Source organism: Athene noctua, chromosome 1 (genome assembly GCF_965140245.1).
Source record: "Athene noctua chromosome 1, bAthNoc1.hap1.1, whole genome shotgun sequence".
Lineage (NCBI taxonomy): Eukaryota > Metazoa > Chordata > Aves > Strigiformes > Strigidae > Athene > Athene noctua.
This window is the reverse complement of record NC_134037.1, coordinates 129329321-129356842: the sequence shown is the minus strand read 5'-3', so window position 1 is coordinate 129356842 and position 27522 is coordinate 129329321. Positions and strand designations below refer to the sequence as shown.

At 42.1% G+C, this 27522-nt stretch overlaps 1 protein-coding gene across 2 annotated transcripts in view; it reads left to right on the top strand.

Annotated features, from left to right (window-relative positions):
* SHLD1 (shieldin complex subunit 1) overlaps window positions 1–27522 on the top strand; it is an 89823-nt gene that overhangs the window by 708 nt on the left and 61593 nt on the right. For both annotated transcript variants that reach the window (XM_074928061.1, XM_074928143.1), the window contains exons 2-5: window positions 451–503; window positions 10740–10850; window positions 12534–12635; window positions 14822–15003. Coding sequence is in view for 1 of the 2 variants with exons in the window: in XM_074928143.1 (XP_074784244.1) it covers window positions 12556–12635; window positions 14822–15003 (262 nt within the window). In the remaining variant the exon portion in view is untranslated. The remainder of the gene's footprint in view (window positions 1–450; window positions 504–10739; window positions 10851–12533; window positions 12636–14821; window positions 15004–27522) is intronic.

Below are 27522 nucleotides of genomic sequence, written 5' to 3'. Positions count from 1 at the left end.
AGCTGTGAGCTCACGGCATCACAGGTACTGCTGCTTCTTTTGGGAGTATGAAGGGGCGGGCAGCACGCCTCTTCTTGAAAGGCTTTGGTCCCTGTGGGTTTGGTGTTGGCCTTCTATCTCCATGTGTGTTTTTCTAAGGCTCCACCTTTGCAGGCGTCCCAGCCCTGCCGGCAGGCTGTGGCCTGTGTCACCTGCTGAAATGTGGGGTGGCGGGAGCTGGTGCCTCTGCTCCGCACAAGTGTCCCACAAGGGAGTGCCCCCTGCTGTCATACAGGCTCTTCCTCTGTGCAGGTATAGATAGTTGCCTGTGTGCCCAGTTGTATGAGGAAAAGGGCTGTCATTCATGGTACAGCTAAAACATGTCTTCACAGCAATCCAATGTGAGAATGTCCATGCTGGAGCTTTGAAGCTGCAGGCAACATTTAAGCATGATACTTGTCTCTGTTTCAGGGTAGCCGAGACTATTGGACAAAGAACCCCAGGGAGATTTGCTGCACCAAAAGGTAGTATTGTGTTTGGGACTTGAGCTTGTGGCCTTCCTGAGACCTGATTTTATGATAAAGAAAGTATCCCACTGGAATTCACCCAACAAAGTGTTAGCGAATAAAAGGAAACTATTTTTCTCTGCGTTTTTGAGGGCGATTTGTGCTCTGTTTTGTAGCATAGCCCTGGAGTATGGTATGACCAGTCCTTTCACTCTAATAATAACCTTGCATAAATAGCTTGGTAAGTAATTTGCTTCTGCTTTATAGAACTTGTGTCAGCTGACAAAGAAGCTTCAGTTTGAGTATGCAGAGAAACCACTTACCCCGTCTTGCACTGGGAGTTAGCACTGTTTCAAGTATGCTGCTCCAGGCTGTCCTTCCATCTGTCGTTTAAATAGAGGCCTCTTTTCCATTCATTCGTCCGCTGCAAACCCAGCCATGTTTATGAAGAATTTCTGACACAGCCATGGATGTTCTAGGGAAAATGAATGTTAGTATCAGACGTTCTGCACCAGAAAAGTATGTAATACTTCTGAATTGCTGAGGTCTTTATATGGATATTGCAAGATCATGTAAAGGAGAAAGTGGTAGGGGGAGGTGTGCAGTAAAAGGAAATGGTAGCCAAAAGCAGTTTATTTTGAAGACAAAGGGTAAGAGGAATTCCTCTGGATAAGAAGGAGGGTGGGTTGGTGAATAGTGCTTCTTGGAAAGTAAGTATCTTGTTAAACACAAATGTGAACTGCTCTAGATACAAACCCTTAGTAATTAAGTAAACATTAGGAGCCATCACTTTACAGGTATAATTAACAGTCAGCTGAAGAAAGAGGAAGAAAAATCTTTAGAGAAAATACTATTCAGAAAAGTAATTGCCTACTTGTTTTCTCTTGCCCTTTTTTAAGATTTATTAGTTCAAGTAATTTCTTGTCTTTACAAGATAGAACTGAACACTGGGATGGAGCTGAATACTTTAAAACATGCTTTGGTGTGTTGAATTTTTCAAAAATAGGTCTTTGATATGATGCCGTGTTCTAAAATTGTATCATTACATTTTTGTTAAATACTAGAAGGTTCAGCCTCTTTCTGCCCAAGTGTTTATTTCAAAAAATGTATGTGTCTAGTCAAAACTATTATTGCGTTTCCTAAAATAACTCATTATAGCAAAAAATTGCAATTTAGGCCCTAGATAGATTCAAGACATACTCATGTGTTCATTTAATTAAAGATGTACATCTCCCTACTTCTTCAGTAAGAGATGCTAATATAATTAGCTAAATTTAAATGCTTAGAGAATTCTCTTTTTCTCCTTGTAAACTTAACTTGACAGTCTGTCAAATAAACCATTTTTAAGTTCTTCAAGTATCTTAAAATAGTATATATTTATTCATTTGGAAAATGTTAATAAGCATTTCTATGCTGTATTAAGAGAAGCAGCTGATTCTAAACAGCATAATTAGTCATGGCAACTTTCAAGGACCAATTTTCTCTCTAAACGTAACTTGAGTTTGTCAAAATCAGAGATTATGTTCTTCATTCTATAATTGATATGGCTTTTCAAAGTGAAGAAATTTTGTTTAACTGTATGATTCTTTTCCCTAAACAATTAATGTTACTGTGATTGCATCAGCAGGACTGATGTTTGGGTTGAGGCAAGGCTTCTGCTCTACTCTGCCTCAACCTGTGAGATCCCCATCTTGCTTTGTTCTTAAGACTTTTGCTGAAATACAAATTTTAATAACCTTACTCATGTAAATTATTTCACGGCACTACTTCTTGGTCTTGCTGAATAAAACAAATTGGCTAATTAAGAATGATGATTAAGCTTGTGCTCAATGTAGAGCAAGTGGGAAAAGGGCAGGATGGGAAATACTGCTATGTATTGGCTTAACCTGAAAAAAAAAGTCTATATTTAATTAAGCTTGACAGTGTACTTTTTTTTTTTTTCCTCCTCGTTAAGGAGTTGCTTCTATGGTATGAATGGTTAGATCAGATCAGGTCATACTTTGCTGTGATGCAGCAGGCAGGTGTCAGCTACTCCTTCAGATAATATAAAACTGCACTAATTAGAGCACAGAGTTGAGTTCCTAGAACTCTTCTTAAATATCTGTCCAAAAAGTTAAGATTGGTGGTGTGCTTTTCTTGTTTACATAGCAACAAAATAAAAACAAAGGAAATGGGGTTTTACAGCATATAACTTGGGTTGAATCATGTTCCTGTTTGCAAAATTCCCAAAGAGATCCAGAAGGACAAGGCTACCAGATCTGTTTCAAGTGTGCAAACACATGCTCTATTTCAACTACGTGTGCACACGTGGAAAGCATGTTTTCCCCTTTCCACTACAGTAGTTTAATTTAAAGAATTACTAATACTTAGCCAGTACTGTCTGGCAAACAGTTTTGTCTTTGTTCTGGCAATGATACTGTTGTGATGAAGTTGCTGAGCAGGAGTGAAAGAGCTAAAATATGCCATATGCATGCAGCCTCCCCAGACACTGTGGAAGCTGCCTTAAAACTGTACCTTGGTTCCAGCCATGACACAGGGTATGCAGCAGGGTTGGAGGTGGTGTGCGCCATAGGCAGAATATCAAAGTAGCCTTGAGGCTGTACTAGTTGAGACACAAAGCCCAGTGGGACTTACGCAGCCTGGGTTTTGTAAACAACAACAAGAATACTTGCCCAAGTGCAGGAAATAACCGGTTGAGGCTTATTAGAATAGTACTGCTTAGAGGCTTATTAGAATACACTACCAAATTAAAAAAGCACTAGAAAATGTCTTCAAGGTTTTACATACATTTCTGTAGCCAATGTAATATTTTCTTCAGCCTCCAGAATTATAGATTCAACCTATAAGTCAAGCTTCATTCATACTATACCTAGTTATAAAGACTGTGAACATCAAATTATAGATGTGATTCGTCCTCTTTCATGGTTTGCATTATCAGTTCTAGTGGACTGGTTATACTGACACCAGTGTTCACAGCTGATGAAAGCTGTGTGTATTTAGATGAGTTGCACTCCTTATTTTACGGCACTTGATTTTTCTGCAGTTTTCTGGCTCTGATGGGGTATTGTGAATAAAAATAGCTGGTAAAATATGCAAATGAATGCACAGTGTTAGGCATGCTGTATCTCCTTAGCTACTTTTTATCTTTTTGTGGAATCACTTCTTCTTGAAAATGCAGTTCTTCTGATCTTTTCTCTGGCGCAGAGAGTATTGCTGTATGATTATCTAATGTGAAATCTGGACAATTTCCAGACACTAAAGAAAAGTAGTGTTAGGAGACTGGAAGGTATCAAGCAAGAATAAAAACTGCAAGATGGTAGAACTGCTATTAGCATGGCAAAAGCCTCTCAGTCTCACGGACAATGATGAAAAAGTATTATTAGAAAAAGGCCTGTTTTGCAATGGTATTTTCTCTGTAAGGTATATAATAATACAGTATAATATTTTTTTCTCTGTGGATGAGTTAGCAGTTAGTCAGGGAGCATAGAAACACATCAGAGAAGTGGGTGACAAGAATTAAGCAAGAAGATAAGGCTGTGTTCAAAAATTTCTGAACACCTACAAGTGGGGAAGCCTAGAAGGTAAGCAAAAGTTGTGGAGGATTGCTATCTTAGATTGGCAATAGCTCAGATTTCTCTTTGACTGGGGTAGATTATTGCCTAATACAAGGACTAGGTGTGCTGGTAGCAAATGTGACAATGTATTAAAGGTAGATGAGAGCATCACTAAATATAAAATAACAAATACAAAATGAAACCCTTATGTGGCTACTGTTAATTATAAAATTTATAACATTAAAAATAATAGTTACAAATATTTCACTTTCTCCTATAGAAAATTCAGTCATTTTCAAACACTGTTAATTTTCATGTATAATCTGGTACCAGCAGTAAACAGTGTTAGAACAGAAAATTTTCCAGAAAAAGAAGAGGTGTTAATAAAATATTGCAGAAATGAAATTTGGATTAGAAATTAGACATATTGTAATCTTGTCTTGAAGGTGCCTGAGCATGATTTGCTTCTTGATCTAAGTTGATTTATAGCTTCTGAAATGAAACATGTATAATTTTTTATTGTGAAACACCTGAAAAAAGAACTAAAATATCACACCATCAAAGCACCACACTTAAACTGGCCAAGTACAAATATGATTTTTTTTGTGTTTTTTTATATAACTAAAACAAGTTATATAGTAAGTTTTATGTGTATATGTAACTTAAATTATATAGTAGGTTATATACATAACTTTGTTTTATTTTTGCATATATAAACGTATATGTGGTATTCTGTGAACTTCTAGCTCTGTCTGCATGCCAATTACAAGTCATTCCCTTGTGTTCTTGCACAAATTCTTCTTGTGTTACAACCTCCATCTTGTTGTTTCTGAAATTGTACTTAAGACCTCCCATGCTCCTTTTGCCAGCAGCACCCATTTCACTCTGTCAGGCAAGAGTGGTCAGCAAATAAAGAACAACGGTCGTTGTTGAATATGACACATCATGTTGATTTTTTTCTTTCTTTCTTTTTTTTTTGTTTGTGGGGTGTTTTTTTTCATCTCAACAACAGGGAGAAACACCTGCCCTAAGATAAGGAGAGCAGTTTTCCTATGATGGCAGCAGGAAGGTTTGACTGTGGTACAGTTCAAAATCCAATTTCAAAGGTCATGTTTGTGCTTTAAATGAAATGTGAGGCTGATATTTATGTTCTGCCAGATAACAATAGTAGTGATGCAAGTGCATCCTTTGGACTCCTCAGGTCAGGGCTACTGATGATGTGGGGTTGCGGTGTGGTGGTGCCCAGTGTTTCCCAGGGTGGTGGTGCTCCCAGTTCCCATGTGAACACCAGAGGGCCCAACGGGGGCAGAAATAGGCCCCTTTTCATTGTCCACTGGAGTTCTCTACTTCCAGACCCAACATATCTTGAAGTGTGCCTATACTGAGTATACTTATATGGAGAAAGTGAGATACCTCAAATCCAATAGGGAAAAAAGTTAACTTTCCTATCCTCTATCAATTTTGTTTCTTCTCCATCTGCTGCACATAACTGTAATGACAGAGAAACTTGTTTTAAGTTTGTTATTGACATGAAATTCTTCTAAAAGTATGGAGTCCTGTCTGTAACTGATTTTTCCTTTTCATACTTAGTAAACAGGTATTAGTTCTCATGTGGTAATCCTAGGTTTACTGCACTGTTGTTCCTGGGAATGCAGCCATACCCCGGGGACCTAATTTCTTTATTGTGAACAAAGCTCAGCTTGAGGAGAAGCTAAGGGTGTCCCTGGCCTGAGCCAGTCTAACATCTGACTGCAGCATTTTGGCCCTAATACACCTGCTCTTGCATTCCTACCTGCCCTTTGTACTCTCTCTGGCTGCTGTCTAACCTTTCTCTGAGCTATACTAGCTGTCTGTCAGATAGTGTTTTGGGTTTTTCGTTGGTTTTGGGTTTTGTTTTGCTTTTAATTAGGTTAGGTCTGTGTTGGATCAGTGGGCTGAAACAATTCAAAGCCAGGTTGGATGAATGTTAGAGCTGTCTTGGCACAAGTGGGTACATCATCAGCTAGAAGGTAAATCCTCTTTAGCTGCCAGGGAACTGTGACAATGAAGTTGTAGAAAAAGCAGCTCAGAGACAGATCTATCACTTGAGGTTTAAAATAGAGACAGCTATTGGTGAGTGACCTCACAGAGGACTTCTGTAGGAAAACAGGAGAACATCAGTTACTTTACACCTACTCTGTGTTCTTGGCTGTTCAGTCATGCTCAGCCAGTAGCTCTTGTAAGCAGAATGTGCCTATTCTGCCCACAGCATTGAAAATGTCCAAAAATGAGGTGTGTTTTTTTTTTTGTTTGGGGTTTGGGTTTTTTTTTTGAAGGCTAACCAAGAAAGCTTTTGGAGCAATTCTGACTCCTACTCTCCTTGCCGGGAGATGTAAGATTTCCTATCTCCAAATTTCTGAAGATACATACAGATGTATGTAACCTTAAAGATGACAACATCCCTTGTTTTACAAATCCAGTTTTACTTGTAAGTAGGCTGTTGCTCCAGCTGAGTCATAGAATCACAGGATGGTTTGGGTTGGAAGGGTCCTTAAAGACTGTGTAGTCCCAACCTCCCTGCCACAGTCAGGGACACCTTCCACTGGACACTTTGCTCAAATCCCTGCCCAACCTGGCCTTGAATACCTCTAGGGAGGGGGCAGCCACAAATTCTCTGGGCAATGTGTTCCAGTGGCTCACCACCCTCACAGTGAAGAATTTCTTCCTTGTATCTAATCTAAATGTGACAGTACTCCTCAGTGGCTGTCTCCACACAGAGCTGTTCACAAGTTTGCCATTCACGTTTTAAAGCTTTAAAAATTAAGAGCAACCACTATGAAAATGCAAGATCAGTGATAAAAATTACTGTGCTGTACAGCAGAACAATGCATAGCATTTGTGTAACAGCAGCGGAAACTGGTTTATCAGGTTTACCCAAGACATGTAAAAGATAGATAAACTTGAAACGGTACAAAATCTATGAGAGTATTGGCTGGTTTTCTCACCAAACAAAAGAGTACCAGGACTAATGGTAGCAAAAGAAAAGGTGCAAAGTCTAGGCTGTAACTGGTGTGAGGTTGTGAGATCTCGAAGCTAGCTTATTGGTTGCTGTGAATGCTCTTTTCTGTGAATCACAGAAAAGCCCTGAAGATGTCCCCAGCTGCTCTCAGCCATGAAACCAAAAGGGGTCAAGGTGTGCCAGACTACTGGCCTGATCCCAAGCCTGTGTTCAAGGGCAGCAAAGATAAACCTGCAAGCAGAGGACTGATTAACAAAAATGTGTGAGGCTCTGTTTTGTCGGTGCTGGCAGTTCTGCCAGTGAGATTGCAGCCACAAACCTCAGCTGCTGTTTATGATCTAGGGAAGCTGCGTCACTGGAAAACAACTGCCAAAGGAATAACCATCTGTGCTGTCTTGCAACTCTTCCTCTCAGGACCTAACCCTGCAGAGAGATCAGGTGAAATAATGATTAAAATAATCCACAGGGAAGGCTCCCAGCAAGGCAGAGCTATGATGCAGTCCCAGGCTGAGTTTGATCATCCTGAACGTGGGCCAGCACTCCACAAAATGCAGCAAGCACCTTCCCACTGGGTGCTACTGTCAGGAAATGGGGCATTCTTTTGAGGTATGACCATCAATCCCTTGAAGACTTAAGCTGCGTTAGTTACTCTAGAAGACCATTTGGGCAGAAGGTGGATTTTGTTGCACCTTGCATTTCTCTGGGTGGCAAAAAATCCTCCTGATTTGCAGGTAGGTTCCTACCAATTGTGTTAAGGATGGCCTTGAGCTGAGACTGTTGCAGAATAGCTGCTGCTTCATAAACAGCACCCATCTACTTCCATGGTGGAAAAGTATTTGCCTTTAAAATCTGCTAAATTATGGCCAGTTATGCATTGTATTAAAAAAACCTTCGATATTTTTAAAGTATGAGTAAATGTGTTAGCATGAGGAGTAAACTGAGAGCACAGAAATGGTCTCTTAGTGTTAATGGCAAGCCTGTAGTGTTTCCCTGCTCTCTTCCTGAACAAGATGCAGCTGTAATTATTTCTGCTGTTTCCCTTCACAGTATTGATCCACAAATAGTTATACCCCTTAAAAACTGAAGCAGTTTTTTAACATTATTAAAACAAACCAGAGTTCTAGTATCCTGGGGGCTCAGAACATGAACTGTTTTAAAGACTCAAAAGACTTTTTGGAGAATAAACATTCACCTTAGTTTGGTGGAATTACAATCACAGAATCCCAGAATGGTTTGGGTTGGAAGGGAGCTTTAAAGAATATGGAATCATGGAATGGTTTGGGTTGGAAAGGATCTTTGAAGATCATCTAATGTTGCTACAGGCAGGGACACCTTCCTCTAGACCAGGTTGCTCAAAGCCCTGTCCAACCTGGCCTTGAACACTTCAGGGAGGGGGCAGCCACAGCTTCTCTGGACAACCTGTGCCAGTGCCTCACCACTCTCACAGGAAAGAATTTCTTCCTTATGTCCAATTCAAGTCTACCCTCTTTCAGTTTAAAACCATTATCCCTTGTCCTGTCACTACAGGCCTTGGTAAAAAGTCTCTCTCCATGTTTCTTTATAAGCCCCCTTTGAGTATTGAAAGGCCACAATGAGATCTCTTAGATTAATGAATGCTGAGAATCAGATGACAGAAACAAATGTGATCTTTAATGGGTTTCTCTTTTTGGGCTGGAACCCAGGACTGTGTGCATGAAGTCCAAATCTGTGAAGGTTCTTGGATGCTGACTGAAATGAGGAGTCTTTTAGGGAATGAGTGTTAAAAGGCACCTGCAAAATCCCATTGTTTCTATCCAGGGGTAGGATTACTGGGAGGATTTTGAAGAGGGCTGATTCTGAGATGGGGGTATTGCCCTGCCTCGACAAACTGTTATGTTAGCTTTCTAATTCCTTTATCCCCATAGATCTTCTGCAAAGGATCCTGAACCAAGCCAAAGGTCAGACTGAATTAAATCAAAATAATTGAAAAGACAGTAAATGAATCAGCATTTGACATATTCTGAAACACAATTTGTGATGTGCAAATGGATCATCACCTCTAGCTGCAGAGCAGAGATAAAAGTTTATTTTTTCAAGCTGTCTGTAGGACAGAAGGGCATGATTCAGTTAAAGCAGGAAAGGAAAAGCAGCAGTCACCATAAAAAGGAGAGAGAAAATTTCCTGGAAAAAATACACAACGGGAAAGGGTACAGTTTAAATCCAAAGCAAGGGGAGCTGATGTTAATATGTTGTGGCTACTCAGTCACTTATTTCTCTTTATTTCTGTTCACTTTGTTTTCCAACATGCTCCAGCGCGTTAGTATTTTCTAATCTAAATAAAGAGCTATGGTTTGTTTTGTCAAATAACTTCACACACAGCAGATGTTTCTGCAAAAATACATATTCAGAAAATCTTTTTTTGTTCCAATAAGGAGAGCATTTTGCAAACTCTTACAGAAACAAAACAAAGATATCTGTTTTTCCAACTCATGCGGTTGCACAAAATGACTGCACTGCTCAGAGATATTTTTATGTTAACTGAGTTAAAACACTATTTTTTTAAAAAGTGTTTGAAAATTAAATATTACTGACTGTAGAGCTAAAAAAGCCTGACTGTCAGCATCTCTTTCTTGCTTGTGCATTTTAAAGAGTAATTTCATGCTTCAGGCTTTCCCTCAGCAGTGTTATCTGAGCTCTGCCTCTCCTGTTCTCACTGTGCACCTTCTGTCCTAGGACATTGAGATGCTGTCCTGGACGGATGGATTCAGAATGTACTGGAAAGCAGGAAAATATAAATACACAGCCTAGCCATGTAAACCTCGATTTTCTTAGGGAATTGGGCAAAAGAAATTAAGCATGTTAAAAAATAAAAAGCAAAATTGGCACTAGCTGAGAAGATAGCAGGGAGAGTGACTTGCACAGAATAACACTGAGCTCCTGCCAAAACTTTATGTCCTGGGTGACATTGTCACCTTTATTTGCCCAGTCACAGAAGGGTTACAACCTCAGCCATAACTCTTCAGCTAGTAGGTCTATTTAAAAATAGAACCATGGCTTTGCACTAAGAACAGTTTTGTGCTTAAGCTCAGGAAGCAGTGAAGCCTTGTGACTCATGGCCATCCTGATTTCATTATCTGCCTACTTCTAAACCTTAATTAATAGCTGTAATATCATACTTTGTTTACTCTGCATCTTATCTCAGGGCTTCATCCTCCAGCCCTTAATTGTATTGTAATCCTTGTGTTCAAACAGGACTGTTTGCACAATGGAGGATCATTGATGTGAATAAATTATTGACTGGAAAGGATGTGTACAAGACCCCTACAAATACTCCACTCAGCTGTCCCCAACTCAAAAAGTAATTAGTTATTTGCTAAAGGCCCAATCCAGCATCTATATCCATCAATGAGCAGGTGTTGACTTCAGCATGCTTTAGTTTAGGCTTTAATACTGTGGTCTCTCATCCTCTGAGATCTGGTAGTGACTCCCACATCGAATGCCTCTTTCCTGGAGGACAAGAGTTGGGATGTTGTGGAGACCTACCCACAGCTATCACTGGGGAGAGAACCCTCTCTTTGTCCCAGGTCAACAGAACCTACAAGGCCAACAAATGCACTTCAAATTTAGCATGTTCCTAGTGTTTTGCTGAATCCAGGACCTTTATGCCTTTGGCTCTGTCACCTCTCCGTCATGCTGCCCATTTCTTTCTCCTCTTCCCTGCAGGGTATCCGTGGTGTCTGTGCTGTGCCACACACCTCACTGGGAACCAACCCCACCCAGGAAGAGAGCAGCTCGACCAGGAAAGACGTGGAAAGGAAGGGAGAGGTAATTAAGGTAATCAGGCTGAAACGTGCCAGATTATTTAGCACCTTGGGCTCTCTCCAATGTTTATACAGGTTAAAGCAACCATTCTGTCCTGGGCAATGGCTGGACATGGTCCTGGGCAACCAGCACTAGGTGTCCCTGCCTGAGCAGGGGGGCTGGCCTGGATGACCTCCAGAGGTCCCTTCTCACCTCAACCCCTCTAATAGTGTGATCTCAGAGTTGGCTGGTACAGGTTTCCTTTTGCAGAAAAAAACTCCCAGCTGGTTTATTAAGTCAGAGAAGTGATGTTTTTCCTATCTGTGCCCACAATGCCAGCAGGGAATGTGTTTAGGAAGTCTCCAAGCAGGAGACGTGGAGTGGAGCTCTGATCCACCAGCTTCCTCCTTTTGTGCAGTAACTTGGGGAGGTGTACTGGTTCTGGGGAGACAGAGGAATTAATTTAGGAGTAATATCTTCTGGCAAAGGTAGAGGAGTTAATTTCAGAATGGTGATCAGACACTATAAGGATGAGCTACACCTGGAAAAGCAGGTAGAGCTAAATGACTGTGTCTTTTCCAGGACACAAGAAGGTTGCAAGAAATGGCTGTGTCTAAATTTAACACTAGCATAAGCCATATTATTGATGATTAATTTAGAAATAGAAACAATCAATTCCTTTTTAGATCTTAACTCTATTTTCAGATGTTTGGGTGCTTCATATCTCAGTGTGCAAACAGATAACCATGAACTGCTTTATGAACAGTAGAGTATCACTTTTACTGCAATTGCCTGTATTCAAAAGGCAAGAGGAAGTAATTATCATTGTTTACATCAGCCATTGCCTTGCAACTATTGTGTTAAGAGAAAAAGTCCTAGGATAATCAGGGTTTTATAATTGTGGTTTTTTACTTTTAAAGTGTCTAATATTTGCGTCTTCTAGTTCTTGTGGTGTGAGTCTTGCACAGAGGCAGATAAAATCTTAAAGTTGGGAAACAAGTGAAGAGTTTGGGAGCGCTCAGAGTTTGGAATGAGCTATATTTGTCTTTAATCATATTCATATTGCAATGAATAGACATGGCTTTATAATTTCCCCAGACAAAATGCCACACCAACTCTAAGTTATCTAACATAACAGCAACAACGCTATCTTGGATAAGGATAGCAAAGCAAGCATGGGGTATGAAGTCTGGCTGATAAGGGAAGACCAGAGAGCACAGATAGAATATTCTTCAAATAGAAGCAGCAGTTTTCCTGGACAAGCTAAAAAAAAAAGATCGTAAGACCAGTCTCTCAATCCAAAATGCATGTGCATTTTCTTGCTTGTGAAGTGGTGAACAATGGTTAATTTTGAGTTTGTAACGTCAAGAGAATTTGGTAAAAATCTCTGAAAAAGAAACCACTTGTCTCAGATTCCATGTTATACTTTTGCATTTATTTGTGTATCGAGCAAATGAAATCCCTGATTCACCAGGGGAATGTGTTCTGCTTTTCATCCAGGAGCAAGATGAGATAATTTTAAATCCCAGAGCTGCGTCACAGCACATATACTCAATACCACTTCGAGGATGAGCAGAAGTGCACATCATGCCCCTTCCTCTCAATATTAAACATGCATATTGTTTGCTATGATGGCACCATAGAGGAGTGTACTTTTATGGACTTTAAGAGCCGTTTCACTCTTTTAATCTTATTTTTACTCTTTTCATCCCACAGTCAGGCCACTTGCACCCCTTGGATGCTTCTGCTCCTCCAGAACAAGGATGTAGACAAACAAAGCAACCTGCTTCTCAAAGAAAAGTACACAAACGTTGAAAGGTAAAAGTAAAGCTGCCATGGCAATTTAGGCAGCTTTTAGACCACAGAAAGCACAGTAAATCTCATTAGACACCTCCTAGAAATCTTAAAACTTGAATTCAGCACTTGTGCTCTGTGGCTCCAGCTGTGCTGGCCACTGTGCTCTGTGAGCTTAAGAAAATCAACCAGGATATGAGTTGTAGGCAGTGATGTCCCCAGTGATGTGACAGGTAGGCAGATGGGTGTCTCCATTGTTTTCTAAGAGACTTACAGACTCTTTGGAGATTTACCACTACCTAATGATCCAGGTGGGTTTAACTCCTAGTACAGAGCACTATTTCACCCCAAGCAGATCTCTGCTCTGCAGTAATGCTACAGATTTTCCTAAGGGACTGCTCTTTTAAAATATAGTTTATAAATACAATCTCCTTTCTGCTTAAGGAGATTGTATTTATACAACCTGTCATAAAAACTGTCAGCAATTTTCTGTAGAGAGGAGGAGAAGGAAGAAGGCAGAGGAATGTTAGCATTAGACTTCAGTTACCAGTGGGAAAGGCTTAGCAAGGACAAAAATGAAGGATTTGATTGCAAATTTGTGGCAGTCAGTGCCAGAGCTGCTGCATAAAGGCATATCACTTTGGGTACTGCCAGTAACAGGTACATGTGAAAGAACTGAGAAAACGGTGCTTGATTCTTGGACTCAAGTGTATTGTCAGCACAAAATGCACACCTTTAAATGCCATAGTGCAACACGGGCAAGCTTCTTCAGCTGCAGGGAAACTGCTGATGGCCACCTTAGGAAGAACCTCCGATACTTCTATCCTTTTACTCCCCAGTTAAGCCTTTTTGCTTGCCATGATGTTTATAAGTTTACTACCTTGGCAGTTATCTTGTTTGATCTCATCAGTTCTTCCTCATACATCCAAAGCATGAAATAGCTTTTTCACCTTTTAAATTCACCAGTCAGGAAATAAGTGATATTTTATATTAAAGAACTAGTCAGCATCGGCACTTTTTTGCCAGTTGAGTGGCACAGACCCATCCCAAAACAGGAAGCAGATTCTTGTCTAAGTATTGCTGCATAGAAGTTGCTAAGTCAACACAGCAAGGTCCAGTGGGTGTTAATTTAGTGTGATAATACTTGTGAGTGATAGGCATCTGGGGCACACCTGCGGAAGAGCCTGCAGCTGGTCGCCAGCAATCCTCATGAGAAACCATGCCTTGGATTCTGGAAGCTGATCAAGAAAAGGTCTGCAATGTTGTATGCCAGGTAACAAAAATCAGTTAGAGATTGGTTTTAAAAAAGCATTACACTCCTCTTGCCCCAAGCTGGAGAGCCAGTGAAAGACTGCAAACTTGTGAAAGACTACTTTGAAGCATGCTAAAAATCTCATGGTGAATTAAACAGTCCTGCTTGTTTTTCATCAAAACCTCAGTCCTATTCCAGTTGAGCTCACTGGCAAAACTCCCTCTGCTTCTAACATGGACTAGAACCAGCATCAAAAATCTGTGCTGCCTTATACAAGCCTTGCCACAGGGCTGTGTTGCTGGAAGTAATTGCTTTCTGATACAGTTCCCAGAATGGCCTGAACAATTCTCAAACTGAAAGTAACTACCGCTACAATCTTTTCCCAGCAAATAATTCTGTTTATTTGGTTATTTGCATAGGTAGTTGTCTGGGCTTGTAGTCAGATATACACAGTGGAGAAGAAAATACATGAAGACAGAGGCTGAAGAGGCTAAAGTTTACACAAGGTGGAGAAAACCAAGACAAAACCAACAAACCCCAAACCCTTTGTTTGCTTTTTGTTTCCTGCCTACACATCTTTGGAGCTGCTGGCAGTTAACATCTAAAATTGTGACAAGATCTTGTATTTTCTTAGATATTTTCAAAGACATAGAAGGGGTTCAGATGCCAAATTTAAGCCCACAGACATCATCTCAGCACAGCTTTTTTCTGTGTTGCCACTCTCTATGAAACAAAGGCAGCAATATTTATAAATAGAATTTTTTTTGTTGTGATGGGTGACTTCAGAATGTATGGTCTCTCTATCCCTGGGGAAACAGCTGCCAGCTGATTTTGTTTATCCTTGCAGAGCAAGGGAGCAGTGGCAGCATGGCTGGCCAACTTTAGAATTGGAGCTGCCAGACTGAGGTTGGTGCAGTTCAAGCCACTAAATATAAATATTGTCTTCTTGTGTATTCAGGGAAGCCGTGACTGTTTCCTTGACCAAGAATATCAGCTACAGTTTCCTGAAGCCATGTAGATATTCTACACCTCAGAAGAAAAAAGATCCTCAGACAGGCAGTGATCTTGCCATGCTCCTCCCAGGACACAACACAGGACACAAACATCATTTTACCCAGGAAGAAAGGGATGCTCTTAAAGGTAAGATTTGTTCCACTGCACATAATATCCATCTACAGCCAAGCATTTCCTTTACCCTCCCCCTCTCATCAAGGGAAGAGAAAGGATTTCTAGAACAGGGTTACTCAGAATTGTTTAGGTGCTTCCCTTAGAATATGATAAGCAGCAAGTCAGACATGCTTGTTGCCCTCCACTGACTGAAAATCTGCTCAGCTTACTTAGACCCAGGAGCCTACGCTGTTGGCATTTCAAATAAAGACAGATGAATCTCCCCTACTGCTCCACGAATGCAAAGCTCAGTTCATTGCAAGCACAAACTCTAACTTTTCCAAGGTCAGGTATGTCCTTGTAAAGTGCTCAGGGAGCCAGTTTCCACCAGGAAAGCTGGAAAAAACTAGCCTCCTTTAAGGAGATTATCTTCAACAAAGATTTGTCAAACTGAAGTACAGGAAAGTACAGCAAAGGGTGAAGCCAAGGCACATGTTCCTGTGACCCGGTTACCTTCAGGAAACCCAGGGAGGATTCTGGTTTCTAGCTACAGGAGAGCAACTAAGCATTGAGATATAGTAACCCCTAATGATTTTATTTCCCCAAGGCATAGTTACTAGCTTTTTTTTTTTTTCCTGCAGAGTAGCAGCCTAATACTGGTGCTGATTTTAATTAACTAGCCAGTGGGAGGCAGGATGGGTTGAGGAGAGATTTCATACAAAATCTAATTAATGCTCTGCCCTAGTTTAAAGTGTTGCTTAAGTGGAAATTGGGGGGAAGTTGACATCAACCAGCTATTGATCTTTTAGCATCCATATTACCGGTCATATAATGAGTCTTCCCATGTGATCCACAGCACTTAAATTAGCAACCTAGAAGAAATTATTGAACATGTAAGAAATAAGGAAGTCATTTCCAGGGCAAACGTAATTCCTTCTTCTTGAACACACCTGAGTTAGAAGGGGAAGAAGCCTTTCCTGCTCAAACCAAGCACCTGGTTTACTGCTGAGCTCAGCTCAGGGCATTTGATGGGCCATATGAGCTTTGCTGCTTAGCCAGGAGCCAGATCTGAGTAACACCAGTCCAGCTGAACTGTATAATGGGACCAAGCCAGTGCCCAGTGCGTGGGAGCAGATCCCAACACCTTTCCTCAGTATTACCTGTAAAATTTGTACTCCTGGGGGACAGTATTTTGCACCTTGTGGAAAATGTGCTGGGTTTACAGAAGCATCCTGATGTAACTGGTTATCTCCTTAAGACTATATCCTATCTCCTTAAGACTATAACTATCTCTGGGTTTCTTCCTATTATTCTTCCCAGATCTGTTTTAATTTATGTGTTCCAGATTAATAACTTTTGCTTTGATTTATTTTCCCATTACTGAAAATGAGACACTTCAGTATTTTATTTAATCTGTTTGTTTGGGAAATAGAAGATTATTTATCTTACTGATCATCTGTAAATTCTTCCTATAAAAGCAAATTTCTCCTCATCTCTGAAAACCAGAGCCCTCTATGATTCTTGTCTTGGGCCCACAGCTATTCACAACCACCAAATCACTTTTACAAACTGATGCCAATGAGTGCAGGACATAATTGATTATTGCCTTATTATTCTTCATGGACTGTGTTTTGCTTGGCATTGCCCCTGACTTGAAAAGTTTGCCATCTGAACAGGCAGAATAACTGCGCTGTGGGAGAAAGGAGGTTTTAGTTCACTCCTATTTCACAAGCAGGAATCTGAGGCACAAGGACATAAAATTACTTTACCAAGGTCACGGTAGTGAAGTCAAACCATCCCTTCCTTTAAATCCCATTCGTCACCATTACATCATCTTCCCCTCAACTGGCAAAGTGCAGTTGGGATTGCAGTTGTAAAGGCACAGAAAAGCATTATTTTAGTGTATCAGGTTAACTACAGTCTTGTAAGAATCTCTTCCTTTTTCATAAACAGCTTTGTGAAGGTGGGTGGGAGTCAGATCCTGTACCCAAATTTTGTGAAACATTGACTCACCAGGCAAGCAGCTCTGTTTGAATCACTGTAAATCACTGAAGCAAACTATTATCTGGCAGCTGAGCATCACATCCTTGTTTAGGTCACTCCACAGACAAGCACTGGCTTATATACTCTACCAATGGAGCCTCACAGGCTTTTCTAGGTGACTTCACAAAAAAAAATAGAAAATTTCTTCTCTGCAAAACACAGCCTAATGGTTGGAAGCCTGAGGCAACTCGTTCCTGAGAGGCAGGAATTACACACCCTTGGGATCTGTCTCCCTAAAATGCAGCCCAGCCCTAGGTGGAGAATATGTTTAGACCTCTCTGAATCCTATTAAAACCACTTTTTGTCGAGGATATGTCAAATATCTATTTTCTCCTTTTTCTTCAGGAATGTGTAAATAAAGCATGTTGTCCAGTTGGCATTCAAAGAACACCAAGGCTGGAAAGGGTTAATGAACTGTGTCCCTGCCTTTAACACCTGATTTGGGTAGGGGGGGCAGGTTCCTACTAGAGAAGGCAGAGCCACACACAGTTCTGGTAAGAAGTTGATCCCTGGGCTGGGAGAAGCTTTAGCTTCTTGCTGCTGGGCTTTTGTCCTGAATAAGGGACATATGGCTTTCAAAGAAGAGCCTGAAGGATTTAGGTACCGAGTTCTGGGTGGCTGCCCACCTCTGGTTATATTTTCTTCATTTAAAATATTTGAGTATTCTACCATTTTATCTAGTTTTCTTCTGTTTCTTTCCTGAATTGAGATGCTCCTGCTTCCTGTTTCTGGTTCCCCTCACCCTTCTGCACTGGGGGATGGCTGAAGACCAAAGCCGTGCTGTGTGTTTGTGGTAGCCTTGGTGCCAGCGACTTCCAGCCTGTGCTCTGCTGTCATGTAAGACCTTGTCTTGCATCTCTTGAGGCACATTTGATTTCAATCAGTTCCTTCTTCCTGGCCTCTGGAGGCACAGGAGAAGAGGGCATGGCCTTTCGTATGGTCCAGCTGATCCTTTCTTCTTGAGACTGTGCACATGAAGCAGGATTAGAAGTCATGTGAGTCAACATGCCCCAGCCACGTCTAAAAGGCAATACCAGTTATTCTGATAGCTGTTGGCTGCCCTCAGAGGAGGTGATGTGTCTGCATGAAGGAAACCAAGCTGTAGTCTTGTTGGGCACATTCACTTTTTGAGGGAGATTTTGCTGTGGCAACCACCCTCGGAACGACACCTCTCACCTGCCAAGTAGGTGAGTGTGCTGCTGAGACCACTTCTCCATGGGGCTGTTGATGTCCTACCTTGCACATCCCATTCTCTTGGTTCCTGCCTGCATGCCTGGCACACTCCTCCTCCCCTCTTGAGAAGGGGACCCCATGAGCTCTGTCACTAAAACTGGGGAGTATGGAGTGGTGGTGTCCACGCCTATATGGGGAGCAATGCTCCCCCTGCTTCTTCGAGCAATACTTCCCGAACACTGGACCTTTACCCCGTGACGCCTGTTTGGGCTTAGCTCCACAGTGGTCTGTTTCAGCTTGTCCTTGCACAAGGTTTCTGTGAATACGGCTGAGCTAATCTGGTCCTGGAAAAAGACATCCTTCAGTGATGTTTCTTGTCTTTACTACAGATTTTGAATTTTTTGTTTACATGGTGAATCTTGATGAACCTCTTAGCTCAAAGAAATACTGTTTCCCACCTGTCCCCTCCATGAGGGATGCAGGGGAACTGAATAGGCAGCTGCTAAGAGATTCCTGGCAGAGGATCTTGCCCTTGGCACCCTGACTGAAGGCACGTGACTGCTTGGCTCTGTCTACACACACCCACTTGCATGGATGCTATGTGACTTGTTTGCAAACACTGGCAATTCCAGCTGAAAGGTGCCAAAAGTGCTCAGAAGCATCCAGCAGGATGTTGTTGGTGACCTGCTTTGTGAAGAATGTCCCATCACTGGTGCCAAAAAAGTGACCAGGAGGCAAAAGGACAATGTAATAGTAGCCTCCAACCTCTTGAAAGGCAGTTGAAAAGATGATAGAGCCAAACTCTTCTTGGTGGTGGCAGATGGTGTAACAAGAAGCAAAGGTCACAAATTGTGGCTTGGGAGGTTTAGGTTGGATGCCGGGGAAAAAAATTCCTCATGGGGAAGGTGTGCAGCCCTGGGATGGATTACCAGAGAGGTTGGGGGAACCTCCATCCTTGGACAGGGTTCAAGTATCTGTCTGCTAGACAAAGCCACAGCTGACCTGATTTAGCACTGGCAATCATCCTCTTCTGAGCAGGAGGCTGGAATAGAGACTTCCAGAGGTCCCTTCTAACCAAACACTCACAGGATGACAATATCGTCTGTTGGCATGTACTGCGGGAAGACCTAGGTTGGAGCCTGTGGATTTGGGACTGCCAAGTCAGACAAGCCAACAATAGTAGGAGGAAGGAAGAACCCAAATGGTGGCAGGTACCAGCTGGCTCCCTAACAGCCTGCATGCTCTTCTACCAGCAAGCAACCCCTCTGGCCTTTCTCTAGATACAGGGCAGCTACAAGGACAGGTCTGTGCTCTGAAAACACCCCTTGCACCATGGGGTGCACTAGAGCTACAAGCAGACAGACAGGATATTGGTCCACTCTGATGCTGTCATGGGGCTAAAGAGCATCAGAGCCAGTGAACCTGAACTTTCGGTGGTAGTAAAAAAATCAGTGTGAAAGTCCATGTGTTTATTAAATGGAATCATACAACCTTTACCCTCCCTGTCCATATCTTATCCGAGCCTGTCCAGTACCTATGCATGTGTACCTGCTTAAAGTTTATGCTGACATGTAACATACTACCTTCTATAGCTGGTCAAGGCTAATGACTGCAATAATTCAGAAGCTGTATTACCTCCAGGAATGGAATACCATTCCCAAGAGGTATATGGCACATTAGAACCTATGGGCTTAATTTTGTCCAAAAATTGTATTTAAAAATGTTCTAAATAAATAACTATTATATTTACATATTGCTAGTCTCTTTGGCATTCAGTATAATGAATCAGTGGTCATTTTTTTCTTGGCAGGGAAGTAAAATGACTATCTTGAATCATATTTGAAATATGACAGGATGTGCAACCTAAAAGCTTAATGGGCAAAAGACCATGTAAACAATATGTCCATTTACTAACAATATGTCCATTTACTTTTTTTTTTTGGGGGGGGGGGGCAGGGATGTAGCTTAATTTAAAGTGTGCTAGGCGCCTTTGAGGAAGGACGTGGAGCACTACAGAAGCAGCATGTGCTAGTGGGAGGCAGTTGTATGCTAGTCCTTGGTTTTGGGAAGATGGAATCTTATCTGTAATTTTAAAGGCTTACACAACACAAAAATGTATTTTCAAGGGGAAAATTCAGATGAATCCTTGCATCTTACACAAGGGAAGTGGATGGGTAACTGTTATTAGTGCTAATGTGACAATCTACCTCACTTTATTCAGGGGCATCTAAATGTACCATTAGCACTAAAAAAACTCAAATCAATTAATTACTATTCATGTTTGTTCTGAATGAGGTAATGTTCTTCCTGCCGAGAAATAGTGCTAGACAACAGGAACACAGTGCAATTTCTGCATGGTGAATTTTTGTCCCTCTGATTGTACGCCAAGTGAGAAGGGCAGGACCTATCTGTGCTGCTTCAGCATGCAGTCACTGGCCATTTTAGGGAAGAAGGAGCAGATTTGGCTGTGCTCTGTTCCCTGTCCTAGGGTTTGCCCTACCTGCAACAGTTCAGCAACCCTTCTCTTAAGGAATTGGCTGTTGCAGTTGAACACAAAGTGTTTGGTTTGGGGGTTTTTTGTTGCCTTTGTGAAATGCTGCGTTTTCAACCCCAAGCCCCAGATGAAGGTTGACATATGGGTGATTCCCACAGCCCTTCACAAAGAGGGGGTGAGTTTGCCTTTAGGCTTCCCTCCAGGGTGCGGCCGGCCTGGTAGGGAGAGCCATTAGGTAAAGGAGCCCCAGGTGTCTGCATTAAGTAAACCAAGGTCAGGTGTCACACTTAGGGGTAAGAGCTGGGACCACTTGCAGGAAGGGCAGTGTCTGTCTGTGGGGTGGATGCACCTTGCAGAGTTCCCTGTTGGGGAAGGACCTCCTCCCTCCCTGGAACTGGGCTCCAGTCAGCTCTGGCTTTTGTAAGTGCGGGCTGTGTAGAGATTCAGTATGTGGCTTCCTTGGTCTTATGTATTTGGCTTGTTGACTCGATTGTCTCTTGTCCCTTCTATGGGAGACTGCATTTCACCATTTATTCCACCCATTGTTGGTCGTGTGGTGTCGTTGTTGGGGTCAGTGGGATTGATGTCGATTATGTATAATCTGACTGACTTGTTTTGTACCCCCAGCGCTCACCCGTGTACTGACCCTTTTGTATCAAATACAATTTGGTTATTGGTTCATCTTTATGCTGGCTGTGTCCTTTATGCTAGGCCTAATAATTGACAAAACACTTTGGCAGTCTTTATGATCTGTCTTCCTGCAGGCCATGTAGCATGGAAATCCTGAGCCATGGTAAATGCAGGGTGTAAGCAGGACTTCAGGGTCTTAGCTCCTGGAAGGCTGCTCACCAGCAAGACCACTTGGCTGGTTAGTGTTTGGAGACATCATTCCTGCGCCATCCTGCAGGATGGAGACATCATTCCTAGCACCAAACAGCTTCTTCCCCCAGAGCTGGTTGTGCACCTCTGGCCCTGTGTGCCACCTGTAGTGCTCCACAGTGAGATGGTTTAGCTAGCACAGAACTTACCTACTGTGGGGGAAGAAAAATTGGGCTCATGGTCCCACACACTGAATTGGGTCAACCAGGGGGCCTGGGGAACACTGCAGTGGGTGCAAAGAATAGGGTGAGGCTGCTGGTTTTGGTGGCAGTCAGCTGTGAGATGGCATCCAACAGCTCAGGGACCATGACAGAGGGGGCTGAGGTGCAGCCATGCATGCAGCAGTATCTCATGTAATCCTGGGCTTGGGCCTGATGCTGGAGACAAATGTGAGGGTACAGCCCTCCTCCAGCATTTTCTGTTGCCACTACCCCTGTTTAAAACTGGGATGGCTCTCCCACTGGGACCATCTCCATGGTCTCTTTAGACTTTTAACTCCTTATGACTCAAATTTCCCTTCTGTGCTAAGCGTGAATGGCACAGAAACTAGCACCAGCCCTGGTATTGCAATACAGACGGAGGGGAGGTGTATACACCCCTATAGAGTTCACAGTAGCTCTTGGTGATGGGAGATCCCACTCACTAAAAATTTTAAAAGTCAGTTTATTTTTTTTTCTCCTCATTGCCAGTTTTGATTTAAAATTACTTGTGCACTCAAGGAGACATCATTGTGTTACCTCCTTGTGAAAGGAATATGTTTTTTCTGCTTCCATGAGGATTAAACTTTGCTTTGCATGATGTGCTCCTACTAATATAGGTGGGGGTCTCTTACACAGAAGCCCTTTTAAGGGGCATTAAGTGTTGTAAATAGATCTTTCATTCATTTCTGAAGCCTTCTTTATACTGAAACCCATGAATCATGCCAGCCAATGCCAGCTCGAGCTCTGATGGCCAATAGTTTCAGTGCTCCACTTAAAGCTTTGCAGGGAAAGTCTCATAGATTTTTAAAGTTTTTTCCCATTATCATAAGTTTTCACAAGATTTTAGATGGATTTGATACTTACATAGATACAGAGCATCTCTTCTGATCCAGTCACAGTTTTGGACTTCAGATTTAGTCTGGCATTTTTAAGTGTGGCTCATAGACTTCTGGGTGCTCTACTCAGGACAGGATTTCTCAAGGGAGTATTTTTTCCCACCATCTCTCAGTGCTAACAGGGAGATTCCCAGCAGGGATATTCCAAGGATATTTTTCATTTTTGTGCTGCTTCACATCTGGTCTGGTTGCCTTTCAGTCCTCAGTAGTTCCTTGAGTTTGTGATTTCAGTCTCATTTAACATCCTTCACTATGGAAACTTGTGTAAGTGCCAGAGAACTGCTAAGCAAATGCCAATGCAGAGTTTAAGAGTGGGAGGGAACATCATAAGACATGATGTTTATGAGGGAAGTGAAAGGTGGAATTCCTTTCGTGTAAACTCAGAAACCTGCATCAGTACTTTCATTATATCAAATTTTCTCTCCCTGCATCCCCTAGCCTTTCTCAGGTTCATATGACTTTGCAGTTTTGTTACCCTAATATCTAAATATTTTCTTAATTTATTCAAGAAATGAAGGGATTTTCTAAAAGAATAATGAGGATATTGTAAAGGAAACAAAGCCTGCTTTGCTAACACTATCCTCTTCCTCAAAATTGGTGGACAGGGACTGGAAGCTGGGGAGGGAAGTGGAGGAAAGGAAGATGCATGTTATTGCCAGAGCAATGGTCTTGCAAGAACCATGTAGCTGTTTTAATTTCTGTAAAATGAAACACACTGTGCTCTAAAATGACAAGATTTCTGTCCAACCTATGAGAAGTTGCTGTTATTTAGTAACTCCAGGTTCCCCTGATGGTGAATTTCTATTAAATAATGTGAGTCATGGAAATTACAGCTCTGTGGAGATCCACTTCTGGTGCCTAGCCCCTGTGTCCCCGTATGGTACCTCCCGACTGAACAGTCCTGGCTACCAAGTGACTGATTTACAGCAATGCAGTACTGGTAGGTAGAATGGCTATTCCAGAGAGCTGTTCCTGAGTCAGTGACAGATCCCACCAAAATGTTAAATATACCATTGCTCTAATTTCTGATTTAAAAGGTCAAATGGAGGTAAAAATACCTGCTTGGCACTTCTAAGCTACAGATGTTCATGGTTTGGCTGTGAGAGTTTTGCCATAGTAGGCATGACCACTTAATGCGCTAGGGTGACAGGCTGGCTAGCTTTCTGAACAACATTGTGACACTGGAAATAAAGTCACAGACTTTCATGGGGCCAAAGCAGGAACTGGTTAAACTCTCCCAGCTTCAAGTGACTAGAGCTGCTGTGTGTGCATCTCCAGCTGGAGAAGCAAACAAGTACTTCCCACCATAGAATAAATGAAGAAAGAAGGGTATGTTAGCTCTAGTAAGAAGAAACCACAGTACAAAAGTAAAAATGAATACTGTACAGAAACCATTCCAGCCTTTGATTTTTGCATTAAACATATGAAAACAGTGTGCTCATTTTAAATATAAGCTTCAGCAGTGATTTGGAGGCCTAAGTGCAGTTACTTCAGTCTCTCAAGTTACCGGTTAGTTCCTTGTTGGTCTTCAAAAATGTTACAAATCTCTCTGCTTCCTTGCCTGTACTGGCGCTGCTATTTGGAACAAACTCTTGGATTGAATCTTTCAGAGTTGCAGCAAAAATTGCAGTGAGTAGCACCTGCCTTCTGATGCTGAGCCCTGATTAACCTGGGTCAGAAGATCAGGGCTAGCTGGAGCTTCTGGGTTATAACCAAGCCTTTTTGGTTTTCTCTTTGGTATAGTTGAGGAATAGTGTTTTTCTTATGAAGATTCATTATTGATGCTGTGATCGTGCATCAGAAGCTGTATGGTATACTGTTTTCCCTTGAGATGATTAGCAAAAAGCTGCTAAGCTTACCTTTGTCAGGTTGAATATATATATATATATATATATATGAGTTACATATAGAAGTTCATCTACTCTGACAGCTACTTGAAAAGCTGCAAACTTTCCTTCAAAATGTCTGCATTCCACAAATTCAACATTTCTTGTCAGTTCAGTCATCATGACACTTGGAAATATTTGACTTCGACCTTCTGGGTTGGGGTACGAAAGCCTTGCAGTGACTGGCAGCATGGTTTGGTCTCTGTGTAACTTCCAGTCAGAATTGTGGTGCAAAAGAGGCAGAAGGCTGCTGTCTTCTCTACCTAGAAAGGAGATTCGTGTGAATCTGAGCACTTGAGATCCAGCACGGTTGTCTCTGTTAAGAGGAAAAATTGGTAGTAACAACCTGACAGGGGTTTGTGGGCTGGCTTGTAACAAGCTAAGACAGTATTTCATGAACACACAGGGATTTTCTTTGCTCAGGTAGCTGAATAGCAGACATGTATACTACTTCCTAACTGTTTCTGGTGCCTTTAAACACAAACACCCCAGACCATCTGTTTATTATTGGAAAGGAGCTGTGGCTTGCCAAGTCCTGGAGCTGCCCACCCTTGATTTTAAAGACGTGATCAAAGCAGAGAGCCACAGCCAGCTCAGGCTTCTCAGGTTTCAGGCTGTGCTCACAGCTCTGACATTTTTTCCTCTAAGACTGGGAAAAAAACCAGTGGTAACACGTTAACAAACATTGGGCTTGTTGCTGTCTTGGGGTCAGGGACTTGGTGATAGGTAATGGAAATCTTCAGCAAAACAACATGCAAGCCTGCATTACAGAGCACTTGAGATGCCCTATGGGTATGGGGTGAATGAAGGGTGACAAACTCCTTCATTCCCAAACTGGTGATCCCTTACTAAAACCACAATGGTATCCATGTCTGGGCACACTTCTGTTTCCTTTTATGTATAAAGAAGGGGTGCAGAAATTCCCCAGGCTGAGGAGCTGAGCACTGCATTTAGCCACACTTCACCCAAGCCTTTGCTGCGAGCTGGGATGCTGGTCCAGCAGATCACTGTAGTTGGTAGATTTCTATCAGCAAACTCAGATTTTTTGGAGAGGAATAAAGAGTTCTCCCTGCTTGTCCCTTCCCTGCTTTTTAGGGGGGAAATTTGAAAGTTTTAAGTTAGAGTTGGAAGTATGAGAGGAATATCTGCCTGTCTGTTAGCATAACATAGCCCTGAGGTACATACAAAATTCTGTCATCTGCACCCTGGTTTAAAAAGTGCTGAGAGGGCAGGACTTGCAGTTCACATCACCCTTGAAAAAGAGGTCTCTACCCTGAGGAATTGGCTCTGTTCCCAGAGTAGTGTGAGCCAGTGACTGAGTCGCTGCAGCTTTGATTTTTTTTTTTTTTTTAAATTTTGTTTTTTTAATTAGAGGTATTTTTTTTAAATTAATTTTTTTTAATTAGAGGTCTTTGTTCCCATGCGTGCCTAGGCCAAATGCCATCTGTGATCCAGTCAGTGGAATATAAACTGGTGAGATGTAACTGCAAATAGAATAGAGCGTTCTATACTGAAAAAAAAACCCCTCCAGGTAAGTAGGCATCAAGTAATCTCTTAAAAATAGCTGATCTAAAAATAACAGATTAGGGAGGGAACTCTCCTGAAAAGCAGTTAAGTAGTTTACGTCTGGAGACCAAGGAAAAGAACAGCGCTCTATCTGCAATGTATCTTTGCTTTTAGGCAATAAATAAACCTTAGGCCAGAGGGCAGGGTCTCTTCTCTATCTGTTCATATGCAGAGCCTAAGGCAGTCTTAGTCTGATGCTTTTACCCAAGGAATTCAAGGCCATGTCTAGCTGACTCAGGAACATGGGGTATGAAATTGTGCTCCAGCAGGGCAGAGGTCTTGTGGAGTTCTCCTGCCTCAGCCCAAGTCCAAAGCTTTGTCTCCCTTCTCCCAAGCTGTGTCAGCACTGGGAGTGGAAAAGAAGGTTGAGCAGCAGTGGGTATGGACCGGCCCTGGAAGCTGTGTAGCTCTTCCAGTTCCAAAAGGTATTACGGAGGTGGGCTCTCTATTCTAATTTGAGGCCATGAATAATGCAACTAGAAGGACCCCAGAAATACTAGCCTAAAGCCAGCAACAAGACTTCAATCTCTTTAAATAAAGAACATAGTTGGCTTAAATCTTTCATAGTAGTGGGGGCTTCTGGAGCTGTGAGGATTGAAGCTGTGGGTGAGCGTGATAGCTTGGTATTCCTTCTGAGGTGGTCATGTAGATTTATTGCATGATAGCATGTTCCTGGTGTAGGTGACACTGGATCAGGATGGGTCGTGTGAACACTTGCAAGCAAGCTGACAGCTGCCACAGATTGAGGGGAAGAACAATTTATGCATTTATCTATCACTCTGCCAGGTTTAGCTTTGCTTCTTTATCTCCAGGCTGGGGGACAATTTCCATTGTACTTCTACTCTGCTGTAGGCCCAAGAGGAAGGCCCAAACCCACTCTCTTATTGCTGAATAGCCCAAAGCAAAAAGGTAGTGGTGAAGAGAAGCCTTTCCTTTCCTCCTGGCCTAACTGCCAGGCCTCCCAGGGAAACCAGCAGGACTGTGAGCATTTCACAGTTCAGGAAAGAGCCCTGCCCTGCTCAGGTGGAGTACTAGAGAAGAGCTGGAAGCCAACAGCTCTCTGAGCATTTTCTTGCCTCTTTTCAGCAGCAGCATGCAACTGTAGAGAGTTAGAGCTCAACAGTGTGCTTTTCATGTACGGGCACTGATACACACCTGGCTTTTGATGGGCTTTAGTCCTTCAGTTGTGACTCAGCCAGAATGCAGGCACTAGAAGCAGACATTTCTTGAATAGACCTTAGCAGAGGGACAGACTTCAGCAGTCATAACCTCATAAAAAGAAATTATGGGAAAAAGTGTAACTACTGTAAAAAAACCCAACACTCCAAAAGCCTCAACCCACCTCACCATAACACATGGGACAGGTAATAAGACTGTCATCTCAAATCAAGATACACTGGACAGGATTAGAATGG